Genomic DNA, 14130 nt, shown 5'->3' with positions numbered 1-14130 from the left:
AAATTGAGTCAGCAGATACAATGTAAAAGCACTTGAAAACCAAGCACCTATAGATTTATACAGTAGAATGAAACGGGTGCTGTTATGTGGTAATAAAACCTCCTCAGTAGGATACGGTGCCGCATCAGAACAGGTATCCGGAAAGATTGTGGAACCTCCATCCTTGGAGGTTTCCATGACTCTGCTACCAAAAGCTGACCTGGTCTAGCATTGGCGGTAGTCCTGCTCCAGGCTGGAGGCTGGATTAAAGACTTCCAGAGGTCACTTCCAATCAATGATTCTGTGAATAACCCTAAAATTATTCTAAGCAGAGATTTACTACAGTAAAAGTCCTTGGCATTTTTAATTGCAAGAGGAGCAGTCTGACTGCTCTTCCCTTTGTAGTTGCACATGGAGGCAAGTGTAGCAAAAATGGATCTTCATAATTCCGTGGAGAAAACAGTTGGATTTTTTTTTTCCTTGTCCACTTTCCATTAGTTACTTCCTAACCTCTCTCCTTGTCCTTGCTGGGTAAGAGACAGAGCTGATAGTTCATGTGGAGTATAGTAGTTAATATCCAACTGCAAGATAGCAGCTGATTTTTCAATGTATTCTAGCACAAAATTTATTTTAATGGCGTCAAACAGGAAAGTGCTTCTCTACAGTAATTGGAACTTGTCCTTTAAAAAGTGCTATCATGTCATACAGCCCGGCCAGGTATTAGACATTCAGGGTTTTCATTCCATTTCCCATAAGTGGATTCCTTGCTGTATTGGCACTCAGCATAAATAGTAGTAAAATTAAACCTTGCTATGGTTATGTGAGGTATCCTGGTGATTAGAATACCGGGATCAACAAAAGAAGGAAATTGCAGGTGACCTGAACTTTTACCATTTCTTTCCAGGTTTAGTGTTCCTGCTTTTCATCTCTTTCATTAAACACTCTTTTATTACCAGGAGGCCAAATTGTATCCCCGTTTAAGTTTTTAAAGCATTACAGGGCTGGAAGATGCTTCTAGAGTTCAGATCTTCCATTCTGTCATGGTTTAACGAAAATGGTAAAAGGATTAACTCTACCTCATGTTTTCCTGATAGTTGTCGTGAGTTGCTTTCAATGGTTGAGACTCCCAGTGACTGTTGAGGCTTCACATATATACTGATAGATTTCTCCTACTAGCAAAGTTTCATGTTGGTAATTTACATCTGCTGCTGCTTGTCCTTTCCTCATAAGCACAGGGAAGACTGTCCCCTTTTCGCTTTGCATCAGCCCTTGCTGTGTTGGAAGTCTGTTATCATTAGCTCTTCATAAGATGCTGTCTGCAGTATACCAATCTTAATCAGGTAAATTGAAAACAGTAGAGCCTCCTGGGTACCCGTTCTTATGCCAGAATTGACTTCAGAACTGATGGTACGTGGCCTTATTTATGCATGTATTTATTTTAATCCTGCTTAGACTCATCATGCTACAAGTCTTTGTTCACTCTCTTGCCTGTTTGATCCCAATCCAAATGTTTATGCTCATACTTAACTTTAAGTTGTCAACTCCTTAAAGCAAGACTCTGTCATCCTTAACGTCTGAAAGCTCCAGAGTGACTCTTGATGAATAATCCGCTGTGCTTCTCTCCATTACAGCTAGACCTGGGTTAGAAAGATACAGGGATGCCCTCAGTTCTTGCCTGTCAAGTTTTGTGCACTGCACGGGGGTCATACCAACGCACCTCTGCAGTGAGGATCTGAAGTAGCAGAAACAGAACTGGATTATATTAATCTTATTGTTATGGTTTCTCAACAAGAAAGTAGCTAATCACTGTGGTTCAGCCAGGCTGCAGAAAGGGCTTGTTGCATTTTAAAGCTATGAATGGTTATGTGATTGCCTTGTAACTCAGGCTAGAGGTTTAGCCTCTACTTACTTCATCTAGCCCATTTTCTGTAATTTAAGCGAGAATCTACTGAAATTGTAGTTTAGCTTTATTCTGCCTTTATGCTCACCCCTTCTGTACTTTTCCTTTTGTGTCATTTTTGTGAATTTGAGCTAACAAAAATGCTTGTCAGTTAGTACCCCCTCATTTGCAAATGAGGAAGCAAAGGCATGTGAAATTACTTAAGTAATTGTAGTTCATATGTGGCAGATCTGAGACTGTATAGTAGATTTTTTGATTCCCCTATGCTAAGCTTCAAGTGCTAAGAAAGAAACACTTGCAGTCTGAAGAGGAGGGAAACTTCACTGAATTAATCCAAGGTGCTTCTGTTGCTTAGGTACTGGCACCCGTTGTCTTTGCTGTTTGGTTATATCTCGCTTTTCCTCCCAGAGTACCATGCGGATGCAGTTTTTCTTTTTGGATTTTAATTCTTCAACCTAAGGTCTTAAATCTCCAAAGATATTTGGGTTTCAAACTCATTTGATTTCATGAGGTGTCTAAATACTTTCCACTTTGGGCTTCTACTGTTGCCAAACTGTTTTCTCGATGTGATGTGAATTGTTTATATAATTGACCATAATCCCTTTTTTTTTCCTTCACTAAATAACTGTGGCTGAAAGGTGCTCTGAGATTATGATGCCTTAGAGATGCAATCCTGATCCTGCAGGAATCAAGGGAACCAGGATTTCACTCTGTAAGTTTAGCGTACTAGCTTAATGATTAAATCAGCATTGTGTGTCTCAAGTGAAGAAAGCAGGCAGAAAAAAACTGGTGGTACTTAGAGTGCTTTATGTGCTTCAAATTATTTTCCATACATTTAACTAATTACATAAGCAGATGATATTTACAGGGGACTTCTGGCTATAATTGACCTTCATCTTTTCCTGTGCACTTCCCAGCCTCTCCTTGAATTTTCCTATTGTTTCCTCTTAATCATTCCACATTTAACACCGTGTTTCAGGCAGTCCTTTTCTCTTGCTTGGGACCATCCTACCAATTCCACAGAGGCCAGTATTCCCAACTCCTTTGAACTTCTTCATCTCAGCCCCATTTTCATGGCAATTTTGGAACTCATGGTGTGGACAAAAATATCTCCTCCAAAGCCCAATCTTCAGGCCTCCCACCAGTTACAGCACGATTGCTCTTTTCCTTTTACGTGATCGTCAGTTCTTTGGAGCAGGAGTGTTTCTTTCCGTCTTTATCTTGTGTCATAAATTGCTTTTCAGAAGTTGCAGCAACGCAGTACACATTTAAGTATGTATATCTTATTTTTCTTTGAAACTTTTATATGCGTGTGTTGGGGCAAGCAGGGGAAGAATTGCATAAACTGTGAGTCTCCTGTCGAGAGGTTAGAGAAAACCCATGTTTAGAGCTCAACGGTGTTCCCATGGCTACTAGGACAGGTACATCACGGGAGGGGGAACACTTCTGGCATTTAACAGCCCTTCCAGGTGATTTATGGTTTCACATAAGCTTTTCCTAAACTGAGAGGTTTTCTAGGGTTGGCACCTCTTTGCTTGTCTCCATGCCCTGTTAGTTCTGTGTTCAGTGGCCCGTGGTTATTAAAATTCTTATCAATAAAGGAGTTTCTGAGCAAGGTTTTTATTTTCTGGGATCATGCATACCTTCTGAACTCCTCAGCTTAACCAAAGGAACATTTTTTTTTTTTTTAATGCCTAATGTATTTTATAAAAGAAATGCGTAGAGTTCAAGTAATATTTGCCTTCAATTACAGTAATTAAGTTGTCAGGACTTGAAGTCACCAAGGGAATGAGAAAATCCTTTCCTGGTTGGCCAGGGGGTAATTGGTGTTCTGGTCACAAGCACGTTTTACATATTGGGGTGGGGAGGGAAACTGTTCTGGCTGGCATCCGCGGCAGAAAACCTGGGAGACTGTTTGTCATTTTGCAATACAAGGTGTCAAAATCCTGCTGCGGGTAGAAGGAAAAGGAAAAGAAAGTGACCTGTTTAACTCTGCTTCAGCAGGGCATCTGTTTTTGATCCGCGGTAACGCTGCTTGCTTGGATTGTGAGCTATATCTTATTAAAAAGAGAGCAACTACAAACGTAGCTCAATCCATTTATTCTGTGGATTCTGTCTTGTCAAACTTCTACTGCGGCTCCCCTTTCGAATGTAACCTATATGTATAGCTGTGTGTAGATACCTGCTTTTTTTTCCCCCCAAGTTCAACATCTCTTTGCAGACTTCTTTGCCAAAAGTCAAATAGTTTCATAAACTTACCTGAAGCTACACTACAAGGTATTCCTACAAGAAAAGTTCCTAATTTTTATAAGTGCCCGCACAAACATTACTGGAATCTCGAGTGTAGCATTACTTTCGTTCCACTGGAATAGCTCTCTTGAAAGCAGATGTATGAGGAAATCGCTGCTCGTAATGCATCACTAATGACACAAATTTTTGCATTCCTGCTCATGTGAGTAAAGGTTATGGATGCATAAGGAGTCAGACCTGCAAAACCTTACTCGCAAACCCTAATAAACCCCACTTCAGCTAGCGAGTTTAATGATGCCCTGAAGAGAGCCAGATCACTTATCTACACCATCATGCAATAACTGTAAAGTGTTGAGATAAGTGGTTTTATATCTCCCAGTTTTCTGCTGGCCTTCGCCCTGCGTATCAGTTTGTGCCAGTGAAAGTGGGCGTGAAATATTACTGCTCCGATTTGGTTGCATTTTGTAGTCACTTCAGTTCACATACAAGATGCATGGGTAGAGTGGATGCTCTTATCTGTCTGTGCATTTATGAATGGAAAAACAGTGAAGTATCTCTGTCATACTACATTCGACTGTAATAGCTGTGGATTACCTCCCGTTCAAGAAGCATGTTGCAGGCCAGATGTTGGTAAGGATTCTGCACAGTTCTTACCTGCTCAGCTTTTCCCATCGAGGGGGCTGTGCTTGGTTACCTGCAGTTCGTACAAGGCTTTTAAAAAAAAAAAAAAAAAAAATCAATGTAAAATTTGGGACGCTTCCAAGAGTCATTTGTGACTTTTGCCAAGCAAAAGGATATGCCACAAGGGGTTATTTTTGAGTGCTTCAGTATCCATGTAAACAAGTCTGAACTTCAGCTGCCTTTTTGGCTTGTTTATTTTGTAAGTCACAGATAATTTACCAAGTTATGTATTTTCATCTTGTTGCATTTGTTGCTTTTTCAGAGTCAATTCTCTTCGTGCCGTACATAACATCCAGCTCCAGAGCTATACTTTGCTTTTTGTTTTATTCTAGATAATAGACCCTCTTTATAGATACTCACCTGCAGCTAGAGTTCAGCAGCTATTTATTTTGTGTATGCAGAAGCCTTGTAAGATCTAACCTGTGATGTTGTTTTTGCCATCTGATAACATATGATCAAATGGAGCATGTTTAAATAACAACATCTAGGACACAATGACAGTAAACCAGCTACGAAACAAACATTTCTAAAGATCAGATAAGATGGAAGAGAGGCATCAATGCTGGATTGCTCCGTATATCATAAGTTCTTGCACTTTGCCGGAGAGGTATTCCAGGCATGGGATTTCCTTTATGCCACAGGCTAATAGATCGTACTGTGTTATTTTTCATGTTGTTTTATATCTTGTAGAGACATGTGCCTTTGCAAAGTGAGTGTAATACTCCAAGTATGATAGTATTATACATAATCTGCATGAGTTGCACAGGAGTAGGTAAACAGTAAGAAATTCAAAACAACAGAGAATTGTCTTGTTCTGTATTTTCTTGCTGCCTTCCATACTGCCACCTCTCCTCCCTAAACCTACGCTATCTTTTGCATTAAGGGCTGCCTCTCACTTCTGCCAAAGTCTATACTTTCACAATTAATTTTCAAAGCACCTTATGGTTTTTAAACATTTTTCTTTTTTTTCTAGATGAGGCGCTTAGGGACATGGTTTAGTGGGCATGGTGGTGTTGGGTTGATGGTTGGACTCGATGATCTTAGAGGTCTTTTCCAACCTCAATGATTCTATGATTCTATGATTCTTATTAGTGTGCCAAAAAATAACATTATGTTTAAAGCCATGATTTCTGACTCTCACTCCTGCTCCTCTTTGTTCACCTGCAGGAGGATAATACCGTTCCCGAGTCTCAGGAAGAGAAGAAGAGAAACCGCTGGCTCTCTGAGCCTGCAGACGGTTACAATACAGTGAAGAGTGTTCTCACTGTACAGGAATATTTCGCAAAGCGCATGGCAAAACTGAAGGGATCCCAGAACAAAACAGAAACAGAGGTGGACAATTCCTGCCCAACAGCTGACGAAGCTTTGGAGCCTTCAGAAGAACTGAAAACCAAAGTCAAAAAGAAAAAGAAGAAGCAGAAGAGAGATGAGGCAGAGAGTACAGAGTATTGTGAGAAACCAAAAGTGAAACAATCTAAGATAGGTAGCTTGAACGGAAAGGAACTGGATGCTCCATTAAATGAGTGTCACTCAGGGAAAAAGAAAAGGAAACATAAAGAGCAGCACGAAGGGGAAAGCGTTACTTGTGATGAAAATATGGGCAATGGAGAAATTTACACGGGAATATCTGATGGGGAAGATCTCAGCAGAAAGGACTATGAGGCAAAGCAAAAGAAACGCCGTAAGAAGAAACACAAAAAGCAAAAAGAGGAGGCAGATGAGTGTATGGAAGGAGCGCAGAGAAAGAAAAAGAAGCACTGCAAGCACATTTAACCATTTAAGAGTCAAGCTGGCACTCTGAGGTGACTGGAACTTTAGCATGTTAGAGGAGAAGTCTGTGTAAACACACCAGCCAGGCATCACGTTGTAATCCAGTCTTGAGCACGCCGCTCTACCTCCAACTGAAACCACAGACTGTGTTTCAATATAGCTCTTTCAAGGGAGAACATGCTGACAGGCCAACATGAGCTTCAGTGCCATGTTAGAAAGGTCTCCATGTGTAGGGCCGAGGCTTGCACGGCTGCAAAGCAAGACTTGATAAAAACAGTTAGGCTTTGCCTCTTCCAGTATGGCAGACGGCTCACCGTAGTGGCTTTGCAAGAGCTATGTTTTAACACAGCAGACCCTATGCTGCCTTCAGCCCAGATTCACTCTGGTGCAACTCCATTCAAGTCAGATAACAGCAAGCAAAATCAGGCCTGGTTTTAACTGCTGTGGTTAAGGCTGTGAAAGCCAGTGAATTACTATCTGCTGCTTCACACGGACTGCATTTTTCTCAACCCGGGGGGGGGAAAAAAGTCACCCTACCACTGCCTTTATTATTAAAGCCACTGTTGTTTTCACTTGTGATAGCCCAGCTCTGCTTCTAAAAACAGGAGGGGTTTTGCAAAGCTGTATGTCTTTTTCCATTGATATTTGCAGTCGTGTCTAATTTTTTCATTGATCTCCTTTTACATATAAAATGATTGTTGTTTCTTCGCAAAATACTTAGTCTAATTAAAGGTTCACACCTGAGTGTCAGTACTAAAGAATGAAATAAAAAAAACTCCCTTTGTTTCCTAGCCAGTAGTTAACTACTGTCAAGCAATTGTAACTTTGCAACAAAGCTAAAGGAATCATAGAATCATTAAGGTTAGAAAAGACCTCTAAGATCATCGAGTCCAACCGTCAACCCAACACCACCACCCACTAAACCATGTCCCTAAGCGCCTCATCTACACGTCTTTTAAATACCTCCAGGGATGGGGACTCAACCACTTCCCTGGGCAGCCTGGTCCAATGTTTAACCACTCTTTCAGTAAAGACATTTTTCCTCATGTCCAATCTAAACCTCCCCTGGCACAACTTGAGGCCGTTTCCTCTCGTCCTATCGCTAGTTACTTGGGAGAAGAGACCGACCCCCACCTCGCTACAACCTCCTTTCAGGGAGTTGTAGAGAGCGATGAGGTCTCCCCTCAGCCTCCTTTTCTCCAGGCTGAACAACCCCAGTGCCCTCAGGAGCTGTGCCTTTGTTAACCATACCTAAATCTTTGGTTCCCAGGCAACACTCACGGTACCTTCAGTGGTGCATCTGGAATTCAAAACGTTGTCTTGGATGGAGGAAGGTTTTCTGTGAAATTAGGAGACCAGATTTTAAAAGCATGGCTGGTCAGATGCATTAGTATTGCCATTTATACATTGCAAATCTGCAGTTTAGATTTACAACCGAATTAGAGCTTGTTTCTATTTGTAAACCTGGAAATAAGTAATGCTGGAACTCAGCACTACCACCAGCAGTTTTGTACGAGAGCTTAAACATTTGGGATGGATTTTGGCATCTCAATCTCACTCAGCTAAGTGCTGTCAGAAGAGATGGGTGAGCTTGGAAGTAAAAGTGGTGGAATGGGAAGAAGCATTCACCGTTCTCGAGTCTGGTTCTGGTACTGCTTTGGCCACAGCAAAATGAGAGCACAACCCTGAAAGCCAGCCGGTCATCATGGCATAATCCAGAGTAGCTGACCAGAATTCAAATCCATTAGCTGTTCGTTTGACTTTGGGCCTGGCTGTGTTTCATCGGTGTAAATCTAAAACATCCCATCGGCCTGCTCTGCTGAATAAAATGGGTGGGGTTTTTTATTGTCTTAGCTCAGTTGAGTTGCTTGACGTGGTTTGAAAAACATTGTCAAGACGCAGATGTTAATATGAAAAAATTCCTTAAGCTGCCTTTATTGTCCAGCGGGAGAAACTCAGTCTGCAGCACACAGTCCACATGGCTTCAGATGTTTCAGTTGCAGCTGAGCTCTTCCTTTTTAAGGTATCTTGGTTTGCAATGCTCCTTTCTTGCCCTCAGGACATGCTCATTCATTGCAGCAAAATTACTGTAGTTTTACTGTATTGCAAGGGAGAACAAGATGCCTTTCTCTGTGTTTCGCTGCTGGCATGCCTGTAGTTTTTAACCCATGTAGCATTTGCTTTTCGGTGCTATACAAATATTAGCCATCATGATGCTGCTATGGCTGGGCTTGTTCCCTGGCTTCCTTTAGCGAAATACCGCTTAATACCATGAGGTTGCTATAGAGTTGTGAGTAAGCTCCATGCTTGAGGTGAAGAAAATAATCTTCTCAATGGAAGAAGACAGCAAAATAATTTTTCATGTTATATTGAAGCATCCTAAGTTTTGTGGGTGCCCTTCAAAGCAGCCTTTCTAATTTCACCCCGAGTTTGGATTTTTGTTCGTTAGCAGAAGCCAAAAGCCTGGCTGTTTCCAATGTTTGTGTTTTTTTAACTCTTAAGCAGCTAAACTTTACAGTCTCGCCGAGATTTCAGTTTAAAAAGGTGCTAGTCAAGGAATATGGTTGCCTTCTCCAAATACTGCTGGGCTTGTTTGTTTGTTCTCTGTATTAATCTTCCACGAGTTTCTATGTGCTGATTCTTAGGAGTGTTTGGCCAGATTCCAGTGTTAGTTATAGACAGAATAAAACCAGGAATAAATCTTTAAATCTATGGTGTTACTACGATTAAGTACAGTATAAGTATTAAGTACAGGCTCTGAGCAACCTGATCCAGTTGAAGATGTCCCTGCCCACGGCAGGGGGGTTGGACTAGATGACCTTTAGAGGTCCCTTCCCACCCAAACTATTCTGTGACTCTATACCTAAGATTTAAATCTGGCTCAGATTGAATTATCAGCTGCAAATAGAAGATTCTCTATTTGTACAAGAAGTGGTGGGAATTTCATTTTATCCCAGGAAATGTGGGATTTTGATATGCCTCAAACTCAAAGGGAAATAGCATGGCCAGAATATGGGTTGTGGGGGGAAAAAAAAATCATAACAGACTTAACATTTAAAACAAGCAATTCGTTTCGCTGCTCTGCTCTGTGTGTGTGTGTTAGTGGTCAGCCAACTTTGCATTACTCGACAAAAAGCTCTTCTTACCAGATACTGTCTAGTGAAATGGATGATTGAAACAATAGGAACATGTTTCAAAGTAATAAATCAGGTTTTTTGTTTATAGAGGGTTGTGAGTCCAGTTTTAACCAAACTCTGGTTTGGCAAGAAGGTCTTTTTTAGAAAGCATAAGAAAAAGAATTACGTCATTGCCCAAATGGTGAAATTAGCAGAATGTAAGCACAAAGAAATTACGTGGTTTCATTTCTGTGAAAATAAGACTTTTAAACAGAAAGGTCTTGTGTTACATATTTGTCCATTGTACTCACACATTGCAGCACAAAATTATGTACCTCCAAGTGAAATTACCGAGAAACTAAGCAAAATGAAGAGTCGCCAGTCTGCTTTCGCTTCCAAATCGAGAACGATGCACACGCAGCCTAGATATCAAAATGTTTTCAGTTTTAGTAATCCCAGGTCACCAGTGACACGGAAGAAAACTTTCCTTTTCCCATTGGGAGCCTTACGCAGATGATGGTTTCTCGTGAGTTACTGCCGTTCTGCGCAGGTATAGTGGTGCTCTTCGCTCTGAGCCTTGAAATCAACTGTCGGTGCAAAGGCTGCTGCATGCCAAGCTACGTGATTCGCGATTGCAGTTTTGTGAACAGCAGTATATATGCTGACTTTTGTGCTTGTAATTACCTGCAAGCACCAAACCGTATCCTGGAAGGTAGAGGCCACGGAAAAGTAGCCTGTTACCAGCATCGGACCAAAGTCTGCGTGAGCTGTATGGGCTTCAACTGTTTCGATCTTGCTGCGCCCGACTCCGCAGTGCCTTCCTTCGAGCCAAGGACGGGAGATTGCACTGGTGCACGCTGCGTGGCAACCCAGATGTGTGGAACAGGCACCGCTCCTTGAATTTCTTTCCAAGATGTACTAGCTCTAGTGCTTTACACACGACCAGGGTAAAGCAGAAGTAACAACCAGGGTTACTTCAAAGCATAGATGCGTGATACTGTTAAGTACAAGTTTCAAGACAAGCCGTTAGGATTGCAGAACCCCGTATCCTTACGTCTGTGTGAATTTCATTCCATTAGATAGTATCTGAGACGCAGCTGCTTTGTGAAACTTAAGAAATGCACTTGGGGACCCATCCAGTTCAGCGTCGTGTGCAATTAATGCAATTTTCCTTTAAGCAAAAGGTAGTTCTGGTGCTGACTTCTTTCAAATAATCGGCTCTCGGCAAAGAAAATTAGCTGAATGCACCAATGTAATTAACCAATTTTCTCCTGTTTAAACACACGAGGTTGAAGTTCTTGAAGCATCCACCTTCAAAAGGCACAATTTACGTCACGAAACCTCCAAACCTGCCAGCACTAAGAGGGAGGAAGGAAGCTCCAAGAAGAAAGGAAAACCACACGAAGTCTATTGGAAACACTGCATAGCATCACGCCTATCTTAAAAAAAGATCTCACAAGAGCGTGTCCTCCAACGGCGTGAGGGTTGCTAGCATCTGAAGCAGTCCTTTGCTTAATTCCTCCTCGTTCCTGGGCCGTATGAGGTTTGCTGTGTGAAGGGTTATAAATCTCAGCCGCACGGTGTTAGTGGCCAAGGAACCCCCAGGAAGGATCAGAGCTCGGAGGACTTGGACGGTAACCAAGGCTGTTGTCTCCGTACCTGTCTCATGCAGGGATAAGCCAACGTTTAGTGATGTGGGACTGGCGAATACGGTAAAAATAAAAAACTTGCGTGGTGGCAGAAGTGGGGAGATTGTTCCAAGGCCAAATTGAAGCTCGGTTTCTCAGCAAGTGAGAACTTAAATTCTGCTTCTGAGTCACTCAAAGATACTTCTTTTTCTTACCTTAATCCATTTTTATAAATTTCGAAGTGTAAGAGGGAAATTTTGCTGGTCCCTTTTAAACTAAAGGGACTAAAATATATTTATTTTGTAACTGTTAAAGCTGCTTTTTAAAAATAGCAAGAGCAGAAACATTCAGCACCATGACTCTCTGCGTGCTGAAAATTTTAGCTTTTTTTTTTTCTTTGTGTGTCTACATTTTTCGCTGTGGGGTGGATAAGGGGAAAGCTCTGGTTTCTCCTCCTAGCAAACAAATGGTCCCGGTAGCGGTCCCTGGGGAAGGCCTGGTGGACCTGGGGAGGATGGGTGGTGGGCAGGGTTGGTTCTCTTCTGCCTCGGTGGCAAAGCAGCTGGGAGCTGCACGGGCTGAGAGCCGGCTCTTCTGCTGGGAACCCCCAGCTGCCTCTGCCAAAACTGCCCTTGGGAGACAAGAGTTCCATCAATAATTAAGGAACATGTGAATATTGAGCTAATTTAGGATTTGCACTTTCTGACACATTTTAATGTCTCCGAAGTGGGGCTGGGGGGGGGGGGGGAGGTTACTTGGTGAAAATGGACCCGCCGTTTGCAAGCCGAGTAAAACGCCAGACGTCGGATCCACGCCAAAAAGGGGTGTTCTTAAAGAGTGGGGATGGTCTCACCCGCACCCCGCGAAAGCCGGCTTCAGTCACGGATGTTCTGCTTGACCCACGGGAGTTGCTGCCACTGTTCCCCGACTGTGAAAATGGGGAGAACAAAGCTTTCTTCCAGCCTTTGTCTGCTCGGTCTCTTCTAGCTTGTAGCTTTTAGCCGTAATTTCCCTGCTCTCAAAGCCCTGGGAGAGCTCTGCTTCTTCCTGTGCCCCAGATACAGGTAAGCGTTGCACCAGAATTGGGAAGGTAAGCATAAAAAGTAAAGATGAGTTTTTCCAGACTGCTGCTAATTACCCTGATACGGTCGCAATTAAAAGGTGGCATTTTCACATGGCCCCAGCTGCCTTTATGTAATGCAGAACTTCCTCCAGGACAGGTTTAACCAGCATTTTAGGTAGGGTGCAGAATGAAACCCATCTTACTAATGCAATCAGAACGCCAGGTGCTAAAGGAGAGGGGGAGAGAAAAACAAAAAAAGTTTATTATTGTTTGCCCTCAAAATGCGGCGCGGGGGCCCCTAGGAAGGTGCTGTTTTCCAGCCTGGGAGAAAATCCAAATGAGAAATTATTTTGCAGTATTTTTGTCCCACAGCCACACGGGAGTCCCAGCGCGCGTCTCGGGGCGGGGGGGGGGGGGGGGGGCGATTCTGCAAAGCCACGGGAGTTTACCCCTGCAATACCTGGGGGAGATCAAACGCTGTTACCCCCCAGGACGCGGAGGGAATAGCAAAGACCAGGAGTTGCTCCGAGAGCCTCCAGGCATCTGCGGCGGAGGCAGGAGGTAGATGCAAAGTCCCGTCCCTGCTCGGCGCTTTATCCTCGCCCAGACCTTTCCTCCCGTCCTGCACGCCGCGCCTGGGAAACGCGGTGCGGGATGGAGGCACTGCCGCGTGTCGTGTAAAAGGGCTCGAGTGGAATTCATCTCTTCCTTTTCTTTTCCCTTGAGGGGATGTATTCCACTACTACTACTAAAAATCTTTCTGGCCTCCAGGGCCTCAAGTAGAGAGGCCATTATTTTTATAATAACGATGATAACCAGGCCCTGTGCATCCTGAGGGTTAAAAAATAACACTGAGCCGTGTAACACCATATTCAAAATAAAACCTTGCAACTTTGGGCAGTCTCTTTTTCAGTGCACTTCAACCCCTACTAAAGGGAAATAAAAAAAAAAAAAAAAAAAAGAGGATGTTACGGGTTTTCGTCCCAACCTCTTGCTGCCAACCTCTGCAGCAACTCCCGTCTGCAAAATGCACCCAGGAGACCTGTCCAGAGCGGGACGGAGGGTTTGGCATCCTCTCTCCCTGCCCTGTCCTGCCACTTCAAGGCGGGAGACAGGACTTTGGGAGAGAACCGGAGCCCGCTGTGCAAAGCCTGGGACGGCACGGGCCGTCCCCAGGAGCGTGCGTGGCTCCAAAACACAGATGAAAGGCAGTTGCTATGCACCGGCCTGCATGTGTGCGCGTGTGTGTGTGTAAAGGGTTTATAAATCTGTCCTGAGACCAGGAAATCTCCTGCGCCTTTTAGATTTAAGAGAAGTTGCCTTCCTGTTGTATTCCCAGATACGCAGCTCTGATCAAGCCCACTTGTAAATAGCTTAATAGATTTAATCAGTTCCTTTGGAAAATGTTGTTGCTTCCGCAGGGTTTTAATTCGGTCCCGGGGAAAAGCTCAGAAAGGGCAGTTGCTGCTTCTGCTGCAAGCGAAGTCGGCGGCTGCCACCTCTCCGGACCCCCAAATCGCCGTAACCCACGAGAAAACAGACCCGCAGCCATCCCGCTCCTGTGCAAAGGAAGGGGAGAGACCAGGAAACCCAGGCGGATCCTGAACCCGCATAGCTTACGTTTACATACCGCGCTCTCCATCGCTTGTAATCTGACAAGAGTCAATAGGAACACCCAGGCACGTGGTAAATCTCTGCCTACCTGCACAAACACCCCGGCTTGGGATCCGCGCTGGGTTTTTC

At 43.4% G+C, this 14130-nt stretch overlaps 1 protein-coding gene across 2 annotated transcripts in view; it reads left to right on the top strand.

Moving 5' to 3' along the window:
• The window catches only part of PINX1 (PIN2 (TERF1) interacting telomerase inhibitor 1), a 61256-nt gene extending 53932 nt beyond the window's left edge, over positions 1 to 7324 (top strand). For both annotated transcript variants that reach the window (XM_076332578.1, XM_076332577.1), the window contains exon 7: positions 5978 to 7324. In XM_076332578.1, coding sequence (XP_076188693.1) covers positions 5978 to 6583 — 606 coding nt within the window. In that variant the 3' untranslated portion in view covers positions 6584 to 7324. The remainder of the gene's footprint in view (positions 1 to 5977) is intronic.
• The last annotated feature ends 6806 nt before the right edge of the window (positions 7325 to 14130 follow it).

This window comes from Aptenodytes patagonicus, chromosome 3, assembly GCF_965638725.1.
Source record: "Aptenodytes patagonicus chromosome 3, bAptPat1.pri.cur, whole genome shotgun sequence".
NCBI classification, from domain to species: Eukaryota; Metazoa; Chordata; class Aves; order Sphenisciformes; family Spheniscidae; genus Aptenodytes; species Aptenodytes patagonicus.
Note: the sequence above shows the minus strand (reverse complement) of the source record. Positions and strands in the feature narration are given on the sequence as shown.